The 20,065-nt window shown below is 43.6% G+C and overlaps 1 protein-coding gene across 4 annotated transcripts in view; it reads left to right on the forward strand.

The window, feature by feature from the left end:
• Nucleotides 1–18,902, forward strand: part of PDE9A (phosphodiesterase 9A) — a 50,540-nt gene extending 31,638 nt beyond the window's left edge. For 3 of the 4 annotated variants that reach the window (XM_075742927.1, XM_075742929.1, XM_075742931.1), the window contains 11 exons: nucleotides 1,584–1,665; nucleotides 4,038–4,112; nucleotides 7,283–7,369; nucleotides 10,351–10,455; nucleotides 11,590–11,672; nucleotides 12,541–12,697; nucleotides 13,887–14,000; nucleotides 14,674–14,778; nucleotides 16,245–16,373; nucleotides 16,563–16,658; nucleotides 17,999–18,902. In XM_075742927.1, coding sequence (XP_075599042.1) covers nucleotides 1,584–1,665; nucleotides 4,038–4,112; nucleotides 7,283–7,369; nucleotides 10,351–10,455; nucleotides 11,590–11,672; nucleotides 12,541–12,697; nucleotides 13,887–14,000; nucleotides 14,674–14,778; nucleotides 16,245–16,373; nucleotides 16,563–16,658; nucleotides 17,999–18,049 — 1,084 coding nt within the window. In that variant the 3' untranslated portion in view covers nucleotides 18,050–18,902. The remainder of the gene's footprint in view (nucleotides 1–1,583; nucleotides 1,666–4,037; nucleotides 4,113–7,282; nucleotides 7,370–10,350; nucleotides 10,456–11,589; nucleotides 11,673–12,540; nucleotides 12,698–13,886; nucleotides 14,001–14,673; nucleotides 14,779–16,244; nucleotides 16,374–16,562; nucleotides 16,659–17,998) is intronic. The other variant, XM_075742928.1, reaches the window with a different exon arrangement.
• Nucleotides 18,903–20,065: the final 1,163 nt, after the last annotated feature.

A 20,065-nucleotide genomic window follows, 5' to 3' on the forward strand; every position in this document is an offset into this window, starting at 1 on the left:
CTGTGCATCACTTGTTTTGTATATTCTTTTATCACTATCATCATAATCATTATTATTATCATTATTATTTTCTTCCTCTGTCCTATTAAGCTGTCTTTATCTCAACCCACGAGTTTTAGGTTTTTTCAAGTCTCTCCCCCATCCCACTGTGGGGGAGAGGAGTGAGCGAACGGCTCTGTGGTTGTTTTAGCTGCCTGCTGGGTTAAACCACAACACCCTCACAGTGGAGCTTTGAGGAAACAGCTTCAGAAACGATTAAGACAGATTTTCACCAGCTGAGAATCTCTTTAAACAGGCAGAAAAGGCAGCTGGTTGAAGCTAGCTGACCACCATGAACTGTAAGATGACAGAACTTTTGCAGGATTCAGACACCATCACAAATGACAGCAGACATCAATGTTAAGAGGAGTAAAAAAAAGAGACCCATACCAATTCCCAACAGAGAAGAGAAGCACTAAAAAGAGATGCAATACAGAATATGCCAAATAATCTAAAAAGGGACAAATGAAGTTAATAGAATACTTTGGTTGGCTTCTTGGGGGCGGGGGGGCAGGCATATCTTTTAGCTTTATTTGGCAGAAGGCTTGAAAAATGAGAAAGGATAATCCAAATGTTAGGACTACAGGGATAAGTGCCGAATGCAAGCAGATCAACCTCCCGTGAGAGTTACTAAAGTCCATGTGACCAACTACCTGGAAAACACGTGTTGAGTTAAAGTATTACAATGGCCATGGGTGATACCACAGAGCTGTCAGTTTTATCGTGCCCCGTGTGGCTGTAAGGCAAGAAACTTCTCTCGCACTGCAGTGCAGCAACCTAGATGTTCTGCAAAGGCTGTAAGGCTGGTGTGCACCTCCCACCATCACAGTCCTCTGCTCAGGTGGGGTAGCAGCATCTTGGCTCTTCCGCATGCAGAGGAAGGAAGAGTAGGTAACTTGGCAGTGGGTGCTGGTGTTAATAACCAGGCAAGGTCTAATTACCTGTAATTGCTGGTTCCCTTCCTTCAGGACTGGGAAGCCAAGCAGACTGTGTCTGCTGAGCCTGTGCCTCACTTCTGTTGTCCTGCCTGAAGGGCAACAGGCAAGACGGTCATGCCATCAAAATGGATGGTCTTACCAAAGCTTTTACCGAGGCCTGGAGCTGGGCTGCAGTAAGCCATGGGCTTAGTGGGTGCCCACACTAGTAAATAAGTGCCAGTGTCCATATGCAGCATGGCCCCTGGCAGGGCTCTGCCGTCCTCGGAGAGCTATGCCTGCCACAGACAGCAAGCTGCTCGCTGAAAGGAAAGTTACTTGGTTTAAATAGAAGTGGTCGGGTACCCATGGGTGCACACCCGAAGACAGATGCTCCTCGCTTGAATTCAAATAGATGGAGAAGGGGTGACAGGGATGTTGCACAAGGGGAGGAAATCCTAAAGAGGATCACACTTTTAGAGCATTTGAGCAACACCACATTAGAAAGGGAGAGGTTGGGGAGTGGGGTAATTCTCCGAGCGATGCCTTATGAGAGACCAGAGTACTTCCAGCATTTTTCAAGGCACTGTTCTGTTCCCACAATGTTAAGAGCTGAATATTTCATTTCAGGACTAACTGTCCCTGCAAGTACAGCTTTTTGGACGAAAACAAGAGGCCGACTCCCCGGCGGGATGTACCATCCTACCCAAAGGTACCACACAATGCTTGCTCTTCCCAGAATCCTACCACGTGCTTGCCATTCTGACAAGTGCTGGTTTACAATGCATGACTCCCTAGCCATCTACCTCCTAGTTATTCTAAATCCAGGGCCTGATCCAAAACCCCTGGAAGCCAATGGAAAAAGCTGTCATTGCCTGTGGTGACTTAAAGTTGGATCCTCAGTAGTCTTTAATACTTGAAAGCTCATTAGTGTTTGAAATGCTAATGAACATTTTGCATTCATCAACATTTAATGCTCTTTTGTCTAGTTACATTTGTTTATTCTCCACGCTTACAGTAAACAATCAAAAATAGCTTATAATGTTGTACTCTAATTGAAAATAGTGCTGCTGCCTGTTTTCTCCTAATGGATTATTTTTTAATTTAAAAAAGTAATTTATGGAGATGCTTCACCTAGGGAAACAAAGAGAAAATGCGACATTGGATTCTCTCCAGAATGATTCATTGTCCCTGTGAAAATGAGTTAGTGTATTTGCTAGAGAAAACAGCAATGCTTGAAGAAAAATATCTACTGAGCAAGTACAAGTACAAATCCACAGTGATGAATGAGGCCAAAACCATGAAGCACACAGGATCTTTGGTCCTAGAACCAGCAGTCTTTGTCCACAGGAATTATTCAAAGCTATGAGGTTATGTCTGCTCAGTCCCCAGCTCACACCTTGACAAAACACCAGCTCACACATGTGCAAATCGTAGTTTTATAACAGTGGGCAGTTGCTTGCACACATCAAAGCTGGCTCAGCCAGCCTGAAGATCACGTGGTGCCGTGTGATGCAGGTGTGATATGGACATGCATCCTTGCATATTTGTCTTCCGAGCCTTACAGAGCAACCAATTACAAGTTCTGCTGTTTATTCTGCTCTGCCTAGCAAAAGTGACCTCTGGGTCTCTGAAGCAGACGTCGTGAGACTTACGTTTCTTTAATTAACTTTTGCCCAAGAGGCTTGTGCTCCTGACACTAACACGTTTTCGCAAAAAATATCAGTTCTAAACCAAGTATTTTCCCTAGATGACTATACGTGTCAGATCAAACTTTGATGTACTGCTATGATATTAGGATCTTGAATTAACAACAAATGCTACGAAGAGTTGTACTGACTGACTGCAGACTAAACTGGTAGTTTGTATTTCTGTATTATCCCTAGACGAAAGCTCATAGGAGTTTTGGTTTCACAAGTTTGTGTTCTGTTCGACAGATTTGCAAAATTTGTTATCAGTAGTCAGGTGCTGGATTTGTCCACTGTCACTGAGGCTAGGAAGTGATGAGTATATTGAAAGAAGATGTCATTACAACACTGTTATCAAATAGCAAATCTGTACTGCTAATTCAGTTTTCTTGCAGAACGTCATATTAAATGTACATTCTATACGCAAATGCAAAAATCATTGCCTTCTCAAGAAGGAAAATTAATCTTCGGTATTATTCTTCCTTGGATTAATTATCAACAATTACAATTTGATGGTTCAGAAAATTTCATTCACCTGCTCAGTACAGTAAGCCCTAACTAATTAGAGACAGCTAGGGTAAATGGGCCAACTGAAGCTACAAGGTTTTTGTGTCCCAGAAAGACTCTGATCAATACAGTCTTGAAAAGATGAATCAGTAGAGTCCAGATCTCCCCAGGTCTTTTAACCCTCCACATTCCCTTTTTTCATTTTGTATACAAATTGTAACTGGCCAATGTGCTTGATTTTGTTTTAAGCCTCTGAGTGTAATGATAAAAAATCACTTGAATCTTGCAGGCTGACAAGCAATTTGAAAATGTGGGTGTTCTTGAAAAAATACTCAAAATGAGAGCATAACTCATCTGACAGTAAATATATCATACCCACCAGCTAATTTAACACTGTAAGCATAGACACTTCACACCATCCAGCCATGACTGGCTGCATCGAACGTTGCCGATGCTCCGCAGGCAGCAGAACCAATGCAGCCGGGGATAGATCTGTGCCCTGTGCCCTTTATATCCCCATGCAGGGTTTACCCACAACCCCATCCATAACACCTCTGCTCTCCTCCCTTTTCTCCAAACCCTCCGCCTCCCCGCTCCGCAAGGATCTCCACCAATCAAGCAGCCGGCCAGCTGGTGCTGTGGCAGGCAGTGAGCTGCCTGGGGGCTTTCTGCCCACCAGGCGTGGGCATCCTGGTGTGACCACCAGCAGCCGGTGGGGGAGGGCCAGGAGGGTTGGGCAGGCAGAGGGAGAGATCATTTCTCTCTCCTCGGGAAATATGGCTAAACCCCTGCGTGAATGGAGCTCCGGAAGTCTCAAGGACATGCCAGTAGCAGGTCCCATGCCAGGGTGGGGGACCCTTACTTACACTGACTGCCTTTTTGACTGCAGTACATGCTGTCCCAGGAGACCATTGAAGCACTTCGGAAACCAACCTTTGACGTCTGGCTGTGGGAGCCCAATGAGGTAAGGATGCCATGTTAGCTGGGTTAGCACTGTTTCTGAGAGCCAGCAAGGATAGAAGAGCCCTTTGAGATGGCCTGAAGGGTTTTCCCCCTTTTCTACCCCTTACTCTCTATACTTTTTTTCATATCACACCACAATACAGTACTTTTTCCTAACAGATGCCAGATAGATTATGATGATTATCATATCGACTCCTCTTTATTTTTTCCTTTAATCTCTTCCTAGTAATGTCCCACAACAACTGGTGCACAATCATTACTGCCACATGAGTTCTCTTGTGCCATTTTATCTGAACAAATCGATCCCTAGCAAAGTGCATGCTTAAGCACATCATCAATAACTCCGCTCAAATCAATAAAGCAGTGTGCTGGTGTGTGAAGCCAGGCAGAGGTGCATGCATTGATTCACACCCTTTTGGGCCGATGTTTTTCTGAGGTGTATTCTGAAGAGATTGCAGAGCTGCATGCACAGCCTATTAGTATTTTCTTATTGATTCATTTTCTTTTTTTTTTTCTCATTGCTTTTGCTATTTTTCTTATTGCTTTTAGTATTATTCCTTGTTCATCACTTGTATTGCAGAAGGTTCTGAAAGCCCCATGTGTAAACCTCTGTAGAAACACGAAGGAGAAGGATGTTTCTGTAATGACCAGTTACAACATAATGTAAAACCAGATTCAGAAAATATGACCAAACCTCACCTGGGAAAAAATGTAAGGGAAAACAGGACTAAACCAGCATTTTAGTGTTGGATTTTTCCCAAGGGAAGGATTGGGTGGTTCTAGCAGCACCCCCAGCATCAGTCACCTTAATTACCTTCTCAATCAGATATTGTGCATACAAGAATCATTCTGGCTCAGCACCTGTAGATCAACATGACAAGGAAAAATACCCTGTACCCCCCCCCCCCCCCCCCCACGGTAACAGCATATTCCTTTCAGGATATTTCATCTGGCTGGTAGAATAACAGAAGGACTCCCTGGTGACTTTAGCTCCATCTCCCATTCACACAGGCTGGCAGAGCTTCCCTTGTGCGGTCCGTGCCAAGCTGAGGCTGGTGCTCTGCGGTTACTGCTCCCTCTCCAGCCCCTTTCCTCTGTACCACAGCCATACAACTGCTCAGGCAAAATGGCTCGCCCCCAGCTTTTGAATGCCTGTCAGGTCTTTGCAGCAAGAGAGAATTACGACCTGCCAGGTGGACCAGAACACTGTTGGCTCATTGTTGTTCTAACTATTAAGAAAGAATAGGGAGAGACAAAAACCATTATCCACGGATTCTTGTGTGCTGAGGCATAGTATTTTAGCACAGTAACTCATTCAGCATACTAGGAAAACACTAGAAATGGTGGCATGAGCAAGGCTAACAAGAGGGTGCAGAGATTAGACATGCCCTGCAAGGAGGAGTGCTGCTCTGAAATAAGATACTGAACAAACTCTGCTGAGCCGAGCACCATATGGGTTTATCTCACCCTTTTAGCTCTGGTTTATGTTTACAGAGAATATTTCAATTCTGTCAGTGCTTGTTTAGCAATGAGTATTTGCCCACGTGCTCAGAGTGGGCCGGGCAGTCTTCTGTAAGCAAATTAATAACGTTGTGCTCTGCAGCATCTCAGTAAACAGAGCTACGCAGCAAGCTTGCGTTCTCGTTCTCAAATGCCCGCTCACCACTATTAAGCCTTAGAAGAGTCCAATATTCAAGATTTTGCTGTCGAGCAAGAAAGCTAAAAATGAGAACTGAGATTTTCATGTGTTCAGGCGCAGGAGCTTGGGACTTAGAGTCACCCTGCCACTCACCTGGAGCTCTCTTGGCAACAGCTGGAGGGAGACAGGCATTTCTGAGGGTAATCCAGCCCTTCTGGATCAAGTTTATTGGCTCAGAAAGTCTTTTCTGAAACTATTGCAAAACATATATTCTGCCTCAGGGACTAGGAACAAGGCAAGGTGGTCTACAGCAAAATGCTGTGCATGTGATCTGAGCACAATTCAGCTCATGACATTGTCCCTCAAGTCTTGCAGGGACGTCTCTTTCTTCCTGTTCGGATGACTCAAACTCCTTTGTTACTGCGTGAACTATGTATATTCCCTGGATGAATATAAAGTTTCATTAGATGAAATTATTTTTCTGGAGAGTTTTTAAGAGCCTGAATAACAGAAACTTAACTAAAAATGTCTCCAAGGCCATTTTTGTGACATTACACTCGTTGTGTTAAAACCCCTGGATCAGTCTACACTCTAAAACCTGCATCTGCTAATATAAAGGCTACATTTCATCTCCTGCAGATTTTGCCTTCAGAAATGGGGATGCAGATACATAAACTCCTGAACTCCCGGAATTCTGTTCATTTCTGACTGGTGGCAGATGCTAAGTGCCCAGACACATAAGATTGTCAATACCTCTTTTTTTTTTTTCCCCCCAATGTTTTCAAACCCAGAAGATTAACCGAGAGTGGTAGTGCTAAACTATCTGCATCCCCCTTCCTACCTCAGAGCAGATGTTGTCTCAAAAGAGCAGCCTACCTTTGCCTTTCAGCTATTGGGCTTTACAGTTGCAGTTTGCAGGAGTGGATGGTCACAAGCCTGCTGCAATTTTATAGGGTTATAATGGGAGACCTTTTGTTGAACAAGAAATCTGAGTTAAGATAGTGGAGTTAGGAACTCACAAGAAGTCGTAAAGAAAGAAGATATTGACACATATCTAGAATAAATGTTTCTTTAAGGATCTCCTATTTTCTGCTGTTATTTTCTATACAGCTAGGGCCTGATCCATTTCTGTACAGCTAGGGCCTTTGGAGTCAGTGGGAAAACTCCCACTGATTTCATTGAGCGTTAGAACATATCCCAGCTGAATTAGAAAAATGGCAATACTTTTTTGTGAGAAGGAATTGCTATGATACACGTGAATCACAAGTACTAAAGAGAGCTGGTGTGATTCAAAGCCCTGCACAAAACCTATGGAGTCAAGAGCAATCTGTCTACTTCAAAAAGCTTTCAGAACCTTTCTGTCTCCCCTCTTGCACTGTCTTTAATCATGCAATCTTTGAACATTTTTCTTTCATCTTAACAAGAGGGCTCTGCAATTATTTGATGCTTGCAAGGAGGAAATTCACTCTGCAATGTATCGTAAAGTACAGAGATTTTTACCAAGCCAATAACCTGTCTGTTCCTGGCTGCAGATGCTGAGTTGTTTGGAACATATGTACCATGATCTTGGGTTGGTAAAAGACTTCAACATCAATCCTATCACGTTAAAAAGGTGGTTGGTAAGTATTTCAAATTACTGATTTTTTGCAATTTTTCAAATTCTAAAATCAATAAACAAAATATTTAGTCATGGAATTAACTTCACTCACATGAGTAATCCCACTGAAAGCAGTCAATCTATACAAATTCTTAAAACGTAAGTACTTCAGCAAATGTTTGCATTCTTGTGGTAACAGATGACATTTTTCAAACTGTTTTACATTTGTTTGCTGAGCTTTCTATTACTGAAAGCAGTTCATTTCTGGTGAATGCTCTTGGTACCTAATGTAAATGGAGACAAGATGAGTGTCTTCAGAGATGGCCAAAAAAAAGCCAGTATGTGCAATAATCATTAGACGTCCTAAATCACAGGGAGTAAAAGAGCGAGGCAGGAAGGAAAAGGAATTGCTGAGAAGTTAAATAACTTTATTTGCCTTGGTTTTTAATGTTGAACATGTTGCAGAGATGCAAGACATAATAAAGATGACATCATACCAAAACTAAGATGTCTAAAGAAGAAACACTGGAGTATTTAAAAATCAATAAGTTATCAGATCTAAGGGAAAGCATAAGAAAGATTTTGCTAAAAAGCTGAAGAATATATTGGCTTTGTCAGAAAAAACCCCATCATGTTCCTAGACAACTGTAGAACAGTAAATATTTCACCCATTTTTTAAAAAGGATCTAGGGATAGCCTGAAGAATTATAGTTAGCAAAACTTATATCTCTACCTGACAAATTGATTGAAACAATAATTAAAACCATCATGATGTGAAGTTCATTATACAGATGTTTCCTATGATTCCTGTAGCAAAGAATTACATCTCACTAATTTCTTCTAATTACCTGAAGAGTATGGACAGAATAGAGGAAACTGTTTTACATGATTGATGTAGAGTCCCAGAAAGGCCTGAAGAAATTCCACAAATTCAGAAAGTGGCTAGAAAACACAAAGCAAAACACTGGATTCATCATATCGTGAAGTACAGCAAGAGCAGAAAACCCCAGGGCACCAGCGTACGTACGCAGGGTAGTGACCATCACGGCTTGGTGTGCTGCTGCCGGCTGAAGCCAGCAAGGCATTAGGCTGATCAGAGGTTGGAATAAGGGATAAAATGGAGCAATGTTACCATGTCTCCATAGAAGGCATAAGGTTTACCTGGATTTTATGCCTAGGACTGGTTAAGTCTTTTTAGAAAAATGTATGACTCCATTAAAGGAGATATAAAAAATGATCGAGACCTAGGAAAACTCTCCCCAAAGAAGGCAGATGAAAAGCTCAGTATCGTTGACCTTAGAAAGCAGCTGAACAGAAGGGGTGGGATGAAACCAAATACAATCAAGGCTAGCACAGAGCAGATAAAACAGAGAATTTCCTCCTCCTGTATCACAGCCTGAAAACATGGGAAACAAGGTGATACGTCAACACACATCAACATGCCACCCACACACGTTACTGCAGGCAGCTTCCTGTTAGGTTCTGTCTCCAAGTAATTTGTCAAGGCTAGCATTTGAGACAGCCTTATTCTGAACAACAAGGCGAGTTTATGATTACGTATTTTCTACAAAGGTAAGACAGGGCGAGATTTCCTTTCTTAAACACTAGATTCGCAGAAAGAAAGATGATTTAAAAAAGCCCCAAGGACTCTGCTTCAAACTATGATACTTCCCCAGGCACAGTATGGGCACCAGTTTGAACTTAAGTGGGGAGAAAAAGCCACCTCATACATATGCTTGCTTTCTTGCTCCCACATATGCTGGCTACAGAAATGTTCCAGAAAGGGGAGGCAAGGATGACTTATATAACCCAGTCACTCCAGCCATTCAGGGCTCTGAGTCAGGAGTCTCCTGGGATTCTCTGGGCTCCATTGCTGGATGTATACATTACATCCGTGCAGTGTTGTATGGTGCCTGGGCATGACCACTTTTCTAAAGTCCATGCTGCAGAATAATTGGAACAGTTTTTGCAACGAAGCCCCTAAATATTGAATTAGCATTGGAAGCCCACAGTTCTCTTGACCTTTTCAGGACCTTTGAGGCTTCCTAGAAGTCAGGTCCCAGGTTGAAGGGTTTGATCTTGATGGGGCTTGAGGACTCTTGATGTAAATTCACTATTTAGCTGGAGAAGGGCAGATGAATTCTGTCACAGAAGGGGTCCGGCAGTGCTGCTGATGTTTGGCTGTTTTGTGCAGGACAGGATAGCAAAGGCTATACAGTGCATTGGAAGAATGACTGTGGCATGTGTTAACTCAGCTGTGCCAGCTTCACTCAGCTAGCCCGGCTGACCGTAGCAAAGACACGTGGAAAGACAAGCTTTAGCTTGCATTTGTAACGAGGGCACATAGCCAGGATCTGTAGAAAGTTAAAAGACACAAAAATCAATCCCATGTGCCTGTGTGGCTAAATCTCCCCCATGCTGCCTCGCGTAGGAAATCCACACAGGTATGCTACTGCGTGTGCATTCGCATCTTCGCTTCGCCAAGCAACACATCCCAAAGTGCCACCTCTGAGCATTTACAAATGAAATAACAACTACATTTCAGCCTTGAAGATTTCAAAGCTGCAATTTGCATTTGGCAAGGGAGGGGAATGGGGATGTACTTTGAGTTCTTTACACATCCCAAAGTCACCGTTTAACCACTGCACAGTTTGAAATACAAATTCAGGATGAGAGCACAGAGTCCTATCTCAAGGCTGAGATGCACTTGCAGCTGTGCTGGGATGTTTACCCATTGCTAGCTGGTATGAGAGAGAAGTTGCTATGAGCTTTACCTGCTGACAAATTCTTGAAAGGTAGTAATCTCTCACCCTCCCCAGGAAGGTAGAGAGTGTCAGAGGGCCTTGTGCTGTCACTCAGTCCTAGCAGAAAATAATCATGGGCTCCACAGGACCCCTGTAGGGATATACAGTGCTTCCAGGGAGGCTGGGAAGCCTGTGTAATCATGTTTTTATAAAGAAAGAGCTCTCCTGTCTCTGACTGCTTCATTCCCTCTCTCTGCAGCTGTGTATTCATGACAATTACAGAAACAACCCCTTTCATAATTTCCGGCACTGCTTCTGTGTGACCCAGATGATGTACAGCATGATATCGCTCTGCAGCCTCCAGGTATGCCCCCCACCTCAATAGTATTGCTCCATTTCCATCATGAGGCACATATTCATCCATGTAGCACCACGACACCTGTGCCACTCTTCTTGCAAAACAGGCCACCAGCTTGCTAGCAGGTGATGAGCTTTGTAGCAGCTGCACTTGTTCAGTCCCTGGGGAGAGAAGGTGGGGTGTTGCACTTCCACCTCTGGCTGCCCGCTCAGCCATCCCATCCCAGACCCCAAGCACCTACATAGTTTTCTGAGGCTGCTGGGAAACTACCTTCACCTCCTGGATATCCCAGATTTATACACCAAAGGTCTTTTGACACTAATAGTATGAAACATCTGAGGATCAGATCCAAAGGCCTACCGAATTACGGTCTGTGGATGTGGTCTTCATCTGTGACACAAAATGTTCCAACAAGGTTTTCTCCAAATGTGTGCTTGCACCTGGGTGAGCTACTGCAAATAATGCCTTGCATGTACTGTACACAAGATTCACATTCCACTTGTACTTTGACCAAAACTATAGGCATTATCTATTTTCCTTGACTGGGTAACCTGTGTTTATATATTCATTTCTGTACAAACCAGATTTTATTCAGTTAAAAACCCCTTTTCTTCTCCATACCTAAACATCTCAGTTACTGGCCTAAGCCTATTTTCTTGCCAGAAAGAGTATGAAGAAAAATTTGGTTTAATGGAAGTTCATCCTGTTCAGAAGCTGTGGGAATGCAACACTTAATTTTTCTCACTCTTTTTATAACTTTAGTTAATGCAGAATGCAATGGCAACTAAGCTGTCTTCCAGCCCTCCCTTAACTAATCAGGATGCTCAAATGACTTGTAAGAGACTAATACCTCAGTGCTTTTATATGATCTCTGCAGTAATAGCAAGTTTCAAGCAAATTGCCTCCTCTGAGCTGCTGTTATTTAATGCAACAAAGGCAAATCTGAGTCATTTTTGCTGGAAGGGAAGGCAGAATTCTCTTTCTTGACTGAAGTAAATTGATCTATGGAAAAATACTTCATTTTGCTCAGGTTTGCATTTCCCTAAAAAGTAAATGTTGGTAGGTTTTTCACTTCTTTTAATTTATGGGGATAGGGGAAGTAGAAATTGCAATACCACATTAATGTTTTGTATTTTGCAGGAGAAATTTTCCCAAATTGACATCTTGATTCTCATGACTGCAGCAGTATGCCATGACTTGGACCATCCAGGCTATAACAATACGTAAGTCTGTCTCTTGCTTTCTCTTCCCTTAAAATTTATTGGGAAGGTAATACCAGCTGGCATTTTTGGTAGATCAGGTTTTCCTCCTCACAGTTTGAGCTGGCCTTGACCTTCCCCCAAGGCCCCACTGTTCACTCACACGTGGGCCAAGGCAGAGCTTCATGCAGAAAACTCAGGTCTGGGTTGGGTTTGACAGCTGTCCTTGGCTCTGTAAGAAAAATGCTTTTTCAGATTTCTATTCCAACACTTTCCCCCACTCCTGAGAAAACAAGGTAAAATATCTTACAGCTGAGAGAAAGGGGATAAATGATTACAGCTCCATTGACTGAAATGGAATATTTACACTAAAATGCAAAGGGTGATTTAACTTACACATTATTTCATAATTTTAAATTGTGAAGTGCATATTATTCTATTTATTATCATATGAGGAAATTAGAATTGTTGACCCATGGACACTTTTGTGTGCATGCATGTGTGTGTGAAAAAGAGAGAGAATCTAATTTATTTGCAGCCGTTCATTAAATAAGGGCAGAAAGCAATTCTGACTGAGATCAGTGAGAATCTGTCCATCGCCATTAGTGGGGGTTGAATGAACCCCAGACAGTTCCGTCTGTGTTTGTTCTATGTCATTTTAAGCTACACAGACTTGGTAAAATTTAGAAAAAAACCTGCAGGGGAAGAGTGCCTGAGATGATATTAAAGTAGTATGTGTCTTCTCTAAAAATCTGATTTAGTATTAACAATCAAAAACCAAACTGCAGCTAATTGAATAAGCATTGAAAAGAATGTAAATAAAAGTAAGCAGCATGGTTTAGAGCAGCTGGTGCGTGTCTGCAGGAGTTCTCACTGTTTTTCTTCACATCAGCTATCAGATAAACGCACGAACTGAGCTTGCGGTACGCTACAATGACATCTCCCCACTGGAGAACCACCACTGTGCTGTGGCTTTCCAGATCATTTCCCAGCCAGAATACAACATTTTCTCCAACGTCGACCAGGACCAATTTAAACAGATAAGACAGGTACGAATGCTGCTCCCATCTGTGTCATACAAACTGTTCCTGAAGATGTAAGCATTCACAGACTTCCCTGCTGTACAATGCGAGTGAATCATTCTCCCTAGAGGGTAGGACTGAAAAAGCCCCTCACACTGGAAGGATCCAAGAGGGATTCTTGGAAAATTTCCACAGCAGCACTCCCTGGAATGTCTTGCTGAGAAATAATGAGTACATCCTGACTATTAAAGCCTATGACATTTTGGGGGTAGATATTTATATTACTGTAGGAGCCAATTAGCTCTGACTGGGAAAGGATTAAGTTCTCATGGCAGAAGTTTATGCTTTCAGAGAACATTGCATTAATTTTAAAAGGGGCTTCAAAATGGGAAAAGATTTACAACAGCAGAGCACTTGTACTGTTGGAGGAGGGTCTGGTGGACTGGGAGCCATCACAGTTAGCTCTGAGACAGTGAACAATACTACAATTCCCATTAGAGCACTAAGGGCCAAAATTCGGTCTTAGTTTCCATGTTACACCTTCCTTACACACCAAATGAAAAAGCAGACCAATGTAAGGGCTCAGATACCGCTCTGGTTGCAGTTACTGATTCTGCCAGTGCATGGGAAGCAGGCATGGGCCCAAAATAGATAGATCTGTACGAAAACCCGCAACTTTAAATTAACTACGTGTTTTCCCATCATAAACTCTGCCTGGCAGGATGATACAGAGCTCCTAACACATTGAGTGCTTCTGGGTATTTCAAAGCCCTTAATCCAAGGAGGATGAGTCCAGAGGACATCCACATCTACTTATCTTTGTCTCTTCCTAAGGCCACTAAGAGTCAGCAGCAAAACCTGTAGTGCTTTCCAAGGAGCCAAAAGCAGATCTTGGCAAACAGAGCGTGGCTTTTAACATCCTGTTGTACAGTTTGTTTTTCCACAATTAGTCAATCAGAAAGGAAAAACGTCAATGTCTCCAGAATATCACACCAGTGTTACAGATCGACCCAGCCGTGATCTTCATATACCCTGAACTCTTTATAACCCTCTTCCAGTTTGCTTGGCAATTTCAAGTCAGAAACTTCCCCTTTCAGTGTTAACAATGTAATCCATCTGAGGCTTTTTTGTGTGTAAGAAAGACCCTGCTTTGCTCTGCAATAGTAGACTTTGTAAAGCATGTCAAGTTAATATGTGAACATGTTTTCTTTGCTAGGGGATAATTACGTTAATCCTGGCTACAGACATGGCGAGACATGCAGAAATACTGGACTCTTTCAAGGAAAAAATGGAAAATTTTGATTACTCAAATGAAGAACACATGACCTGTGTAAGGAGGTTTTGTAGATTATTATTTTTCTGTGCATAGTGCAAAAGCTTGTAGATTAACATTAGTTTGTTTAAAAACCAAGTTTCAATATACTTTATCAAAAACGAATCCTACCTACATCCTCTGCCCCACCAAACAGAATTAAAATTTGGAAGTGCTTTATATAAAATAGATTATTCCAGCTTTAGAAATCCTGGAGTCTCATCAAGAAATAAATAATTACTCTGTCAGGATACAAGTTCTTATTGACCATTACTGTGGGGCAAAAAGTATCCACAAGAGTACAAACTCTCGTCTTCTCTGCCTCCTAATCCAGTCATTTTTGACGTCCAGCGAAGCCTCTCCCCAGCTGCCTCTGAGTGCTCCACAAACAACTTCATGGTCATTTCTGGTTGAATCTTCATGTAGCAGATATAGATAAGCGCACGTCCCGCTGTGACACATCCCAGTGCTACAGACAGGGAAACTGAGGCAGGGAGGGGATAAGTGATTTACACAGGGTAACTGAGAGAGTGGAAAAGAATCCAGATCATGTAAGACATCTGATTTAATCCTAAAACTGTGCTTTCTGTTGGAAAACATTGGCTCCTATTGCATTGTAAAGACACAGGTCTGGATAGGGGAAAAAGGGATGGCAGTAAGACTGCAGTATTAAAGTATTATCCTCTTTCAGCTGAAGATGGTATTGATAAAATGCTGTGATATCTCCAATGAAGTCCGCCCGATGGAAGTAGCGGAGCCCTGGGTAGATTGCTTATTAGAGGAATATTTTATGCAGGTAAGAATGAGGGAGAGATGCAGTTGCACAAATTGCTGCTCTTCCTGAATCCCACCTCAGCTCTGGGTGCTCTGCTGTCTGACATCCCAGTCTAGCTCTAGGATGGAAAGGCTTCTTTTACAGAAAGCGAGAGAAGGATGTCAGCAAGAAAAGCTGTTCACAAAGCCAGTGAATGCAACTGACTGTAATTTGCAGATGAAAGGCAATAGCAACCTAGAAATTCTAATGTTAGCAGACTGAAGCTTGTTCTCTATAAAGTGGCTGCCTTCCAAGTTCGTTTGACGTGTAAGTGATTTTTGAGCCAAAAGGGCAAGAGCAGTGGCAAGAGAAAGTTGGCCAGTAAATGATAGCAAATATCACACAGGAACTAGTATAGATAAATTTTACTCTGTGTGAACAGTTGCTAAAGAGAAAGCAGACGACTTGCTGAGGTGTGCAAAGTCAGACTTTAAGCTCCCCAGACCATTGCTCCTCACTGGATTCCGAGCTGGACGCAGTTTCTGACTGCTTAAAAAGGATCCCTGGAAGAGCAGCCCTCAGCTGCCTCTGGCACACGGGCTCCTGAGCAGTGTGTACATGCTGCAGCAGTGGGATCCCAAGAGACGCGCAGCTGCAATGCTCTGAGGAGGAGATGCCAGAGCTTTCTTGTCTGTACCTTGACAGGGTGCGTGCTGAGGAGGGCTTCTCACAAGAGACAGACACCTCTGATGATGTGTCAGATGCACTCCTCGCTCACTCCATCTGCAGCATTTTACTCAAAATTACAGTATTTGTGTGCCTTACTGTTTGGGCCACCCAGCAAAAGTACTATGTGCCAAAACTTCCAATAATTGAGAGAGAAAGTCTGCTACAGGATATCTTTTTTACACTCATAGTCTGTGACCTCCTTGCACATGAACCCACACAGAAACAGTGAGTTATGTGGTCAAGTAGATATAGCTTGGTAAACTCACTGCAGTCAATGGAACTGTTCTCCATTGACCCAGCTAGCCAGAACTAGTTTTAATCATTAGTAAAGAAGGATATGTAATTTCTGGTTGAATACCTGAAAATAATCACTCTTTGGAGAATGATGAGGAAATCAAAGAGCCATTCCTTCTCTTCCAGAACGGCAAAAGCCATTACTACCTTTCTGAATGCTCAGAAATAGTTTACCTCCCAAGTCCCATGGGTTTGCAAAGGGAACCAGGTGGCCTCATTGTCCTGTAAGTCTGGAGGTGAACGCTTTCATGCCAGTACTGTGCAGATGTAACCAGAGTTCTCTTTATTCAGATGCTTGCTCTCCACAAAGCAGGATACCTTGTCCCGAGGGCAGCATATTGCTATTCTATGCAATCTTCAGACACCACTGAGATCTGTATCTGAAAGCTACTGCTCTTTCTTTAGCAAGTGATGTACTTGGTACATTACTCTCCTCACAGGCTTCTAGCTGAGATTAATATTTGTTAACTCTGGATTTGTTACAGAGTGACCGAGAAAAATCCGAAGGGCTTCCAGTGGCACCATTCATGGACCGCGATAAAGTGACCAAGCCGACAGCACAGATTGGCTTCCTCAAGTTCGTTCTCATCCCCATGTTCGAAACAGTAACAAAGGTAAGTCACCCAAGGCCAGAAGCAGAAGTGGGGGCATGCGGAGCTTAAATGTATGCTCCGACAGGTGTTCAGTCAGCCAGGGAAATGGGAATGGAGAGTTCACGTTCTGCCTTTCAGCCCATTTCTAGCATGTACAGGTTAACAAGTACAAAAGGAAATGTTGATATTCTCTCTCTTGTTTTCACCTAGCTGTTTCCAGAAGTGGAGGAGGTGATGCTCCAGCCCCTTTGGGAATCCAGGGACCGCTATGAGGAATTAAAACAGATAGATGATGCTATGAAAGAGGTAAACTCTAAATATCTTATTGGTACAGCAAACGTTATGATTGAATAAGTCAAACATTATAATTTAATAGCAGTTTAATTCCAAAACAGTAGGAATGCTTATGGTGTAATTATCATGAGAAACACATTCATTACACCTGGTTGGAGAAAGGTGTGTATCACAAGCCATAAGCTAGTGCAAGAAAGTGCCCTTGCAGAGTCCACCAGGCACCACACAAGCACGGCCATGGGAAGGGAGCTGCTTGAAGAAAGGGACCTGGAGAAAAAACCCAGAGATAACCACCTGAGGGGAGTGCGTTAGCAAACACGTCTCCCAGGAAGGAGCAACATTCCCCTGGGAAGGAGTAAGCCTGAGCTAGATTGCAGCAAAATGTCCTGAGGTTGGGCATTTCAAGGCACTGCACCACCAATGCATAAATGTCTCTTCTGGGAACAAACTTCTACTGACACATCTATCATCAAGGATGTGCCTGAAATTTTATGAGAAATTTTTTCTCATACACACAGCATCCAGTCAGATTAAATACACAACCAATGCAGCCATTTTATGTCCCAGGCTGAGTGAGGACCTCCATTCACAGTGTCTCTCATTTTGACATGTAAGTCTTAGGGGAGGAAGGATATACATGTAACCACATTTGCTCTCTCTGGCCACGCCTGCGTTGCCTGACAGGGCAGAGAGGAAGGCTGGGCTGTGGGAGCAGGTGCCCCGCACCCGCAGTGCAGCAGCCGGTGTGCTGGCCCGGCTCCGGCAGCACCCTGCAGCCTGAGACGCTGAGCCGGCACGCCTGCCTTGCCCGCCTCTTCGAGTGCTTCTGTTCCCTGCCAAGGCAGATGACAAAACTGGCCCAAATGGCATCACAGTGTAGGGGTTTTCTGACATGAACAAATTTATCATGTAGACAGGATACTATCAGTCAGTCATTAATTCCTATTCATCTTTCAAGTTGAGCTGAGATTTTACTTCTGGTTTAGAGAAGCTGTCAGAAGAGAAATTTTATACAAACTGATGGAGCTTTAATTACGGTGTATTGGCACAAGAGGTCTTAGGGAAATAGGAGATGCCTGAATTCAAAAATACCCTGAAACAAGAGGAGTTAGTTAATAATCTGAGAGCCTAGCGCAGCAGATGATGAGAAAGACCGAGTGCTGTTTACTCAGGACATACATCCAGAGCTGTCTGGATTAAATGGTGCCTGTGATATATCAAGCTGCTGCGTGTTATTTCCCAAGAAAAGTTGCACATGCCTTGTGCAGAGATGAACATTCGACTCACAGCAGCAGTGGAAAGCAGCACTCTGTAAGTCAGGGGTATTAATCCTGCTTTGCTCTTCATTTCAGTTGCAGAAGAAGAAAAGTGAAAATTTGACCACCGGCAGTACCGACAAGTGAGACGAAAGAGTCTTTGAGCAAAAGATAAGCCCTAAGGTTATTCTGGTTTTGAGAAATGCTGTATTTGCCAAACAGACATGGTGGCTACATCAAAATCCAACTGAGACTATGTATGCGGAGAGGTGGCAGGCACGGATGCCCTGCCTGCCTGTCTGCCTGCCCAGACGCCTTGTCTACAGCCTGCAGCCTGCTCGCACGGGCGCTGCCGCCATCAGGCACCGAGGGCTCCCCTTGCTCCGGCGCGCCCATAGCAGCCCCCTCGGCAGGACTAACCCTGCGGACATTGCACAGGTTGCAGCACGGCTCAAATCTTCAGCAGATTTGCCTTTTTTGTAGAGTCAGTCTGTAGAGACAAAGCGGAGTTTTAGCTAAGGAGCCTTTTCAGGAAAATGATCCACTGGCATCCAAAAACAAAAGTTGTTTTAGTCATGCTACTACATGTATGTGTACAGCAGTATGCTACTTACAGCGTAGCTTAACAGATGCTTATATTCTGACAGGGGTCCTGGCATATATTTTTGTTTGCCTAGTAGGCCCTAATGACACATTTCTCTGTATTATTCTCTGAATTTTATAGTGTTCATAGTACGTTCAGAAGCCCAGCATAGTGGATGAAATTTTCTTTGTTTTCTACACTAGAAGAAATCAGAAGGAACCTTAGTGAGTTTGCAGGTTCGCTTTGTTGCCTGGTACAGCTAGATGGCACGGGATCCTTTGGCACAAGCAAGGAAGGGAGCACAAAGCTGAAACCACTGTGTGAGCGTATTTTTATCCTCATGGATGCAAAAAGCAACAACAAGAAAAACCTTCAAAGATGTACAGATTTTTTTTACTTCTAAACCGATCTGCTAAATAATATATTCTTCTACAGAAATGGGTGTTGTACTTGTTTTCATTTGCATATGCATTCATGTGAGAACTGTCCTGTTCTTAAAGACAAATGCTTTCCTAATGAATATAAGGTGAGGGTCTGTAAAGGAGAGAGTCGAGTTGGTTCCCCTTAAAAGGAGAAGCTTTAGAAACATTTTTTTGTTGTATGCTTGCATCATAAGCGCAATACTGAAAGAGCGTCACTTCCCTTGATCACTTTGTAAAGGTTGGGAGCCAAGCTCTGCCCGGAGGTGCAGCCATGCAGAGACAGCAGGCAATACTGCGATCGCCTCCTGTGCACCACCTTGCCAAAGGGAAGGCCGTAAAGAAATCCCCCTTCCTTGTGCCCCTGAGAAGTGAGCCATGGCCATGCTGCTCACGCACTCCTGGTTTCTCCCACCGGTGAAAGGTTGCTCTCCCTGGGGGTTTCAGCAGACAGGATCAGTTCCTATCAGGGCATGGCTGCTGAGACCAGTGATGCGCATGCACCCTGGCTTGCTGGCATCCCGCGCCGGCAGCCGTAGGCACGCAGCCAGCGAAGCATCATGCATGTTGCTCCGCACCTCCTTGGCTCAGTTCCTGAGGCTGCCCCATCAACTTTGCTGAGTGCATTAGCAGTGAGGGTAATGCTAGTTAGTGCTGTGCCTCTGCAAAGTCCAAAGCCGCATATGTTGTCTTAGCTTGTGTTTCAAAGTGAGATGTGGGAGGCCAGTCTTTCCCCCCGTGACCCAGAAAACACCTTAGGCTTAAGCTCAACCTCTCTGGCAGGTGTCTAGTACCAAGCTCACCACTGAACAACAAACCCTGCCTCCTGCTCTGGAAATTCAGATTTGTTTTCCTGTGTTTTCTGCACATTAATTCTGAGCTTAACTCTTGTTTCTCCCCCAGTGCCATTTCCCATGCTTGGTGTCTCTGTTTTGCACAAAATTTTATTATTTCAGCTACTCTCCAGTCTCTCAGGGAGATCAGTATTACCTTGAAACATTCATCCCTCTACCCTATTCCTGCCTGCACATTTCCAGAGATCCAGGACAGACCCACAGCTAGTTCTCTCTGCTGGTGCCTCTTTCTGCCCAAGCTGCCTTCTCCTTTAAACGGGGGTGGGGGAAGTGGGGGTGGGATTGTTGTTTCTTTTTGTTGGGTTTT

This window comes from Balearica regulorum, chromosome 1, assembly GCF_011004875.1.
Source record: "Balearica regulorum gibbericeps isolate bBalReg1 chromosome 1, bBalReg1.pri, whole genome shotgun sequence".
Lineage (NCBI taxonomy): Eukaryota > Metazoa > Chordata > Aves > Gruiformes > Gruidae > Balearica > Balearica regulorum.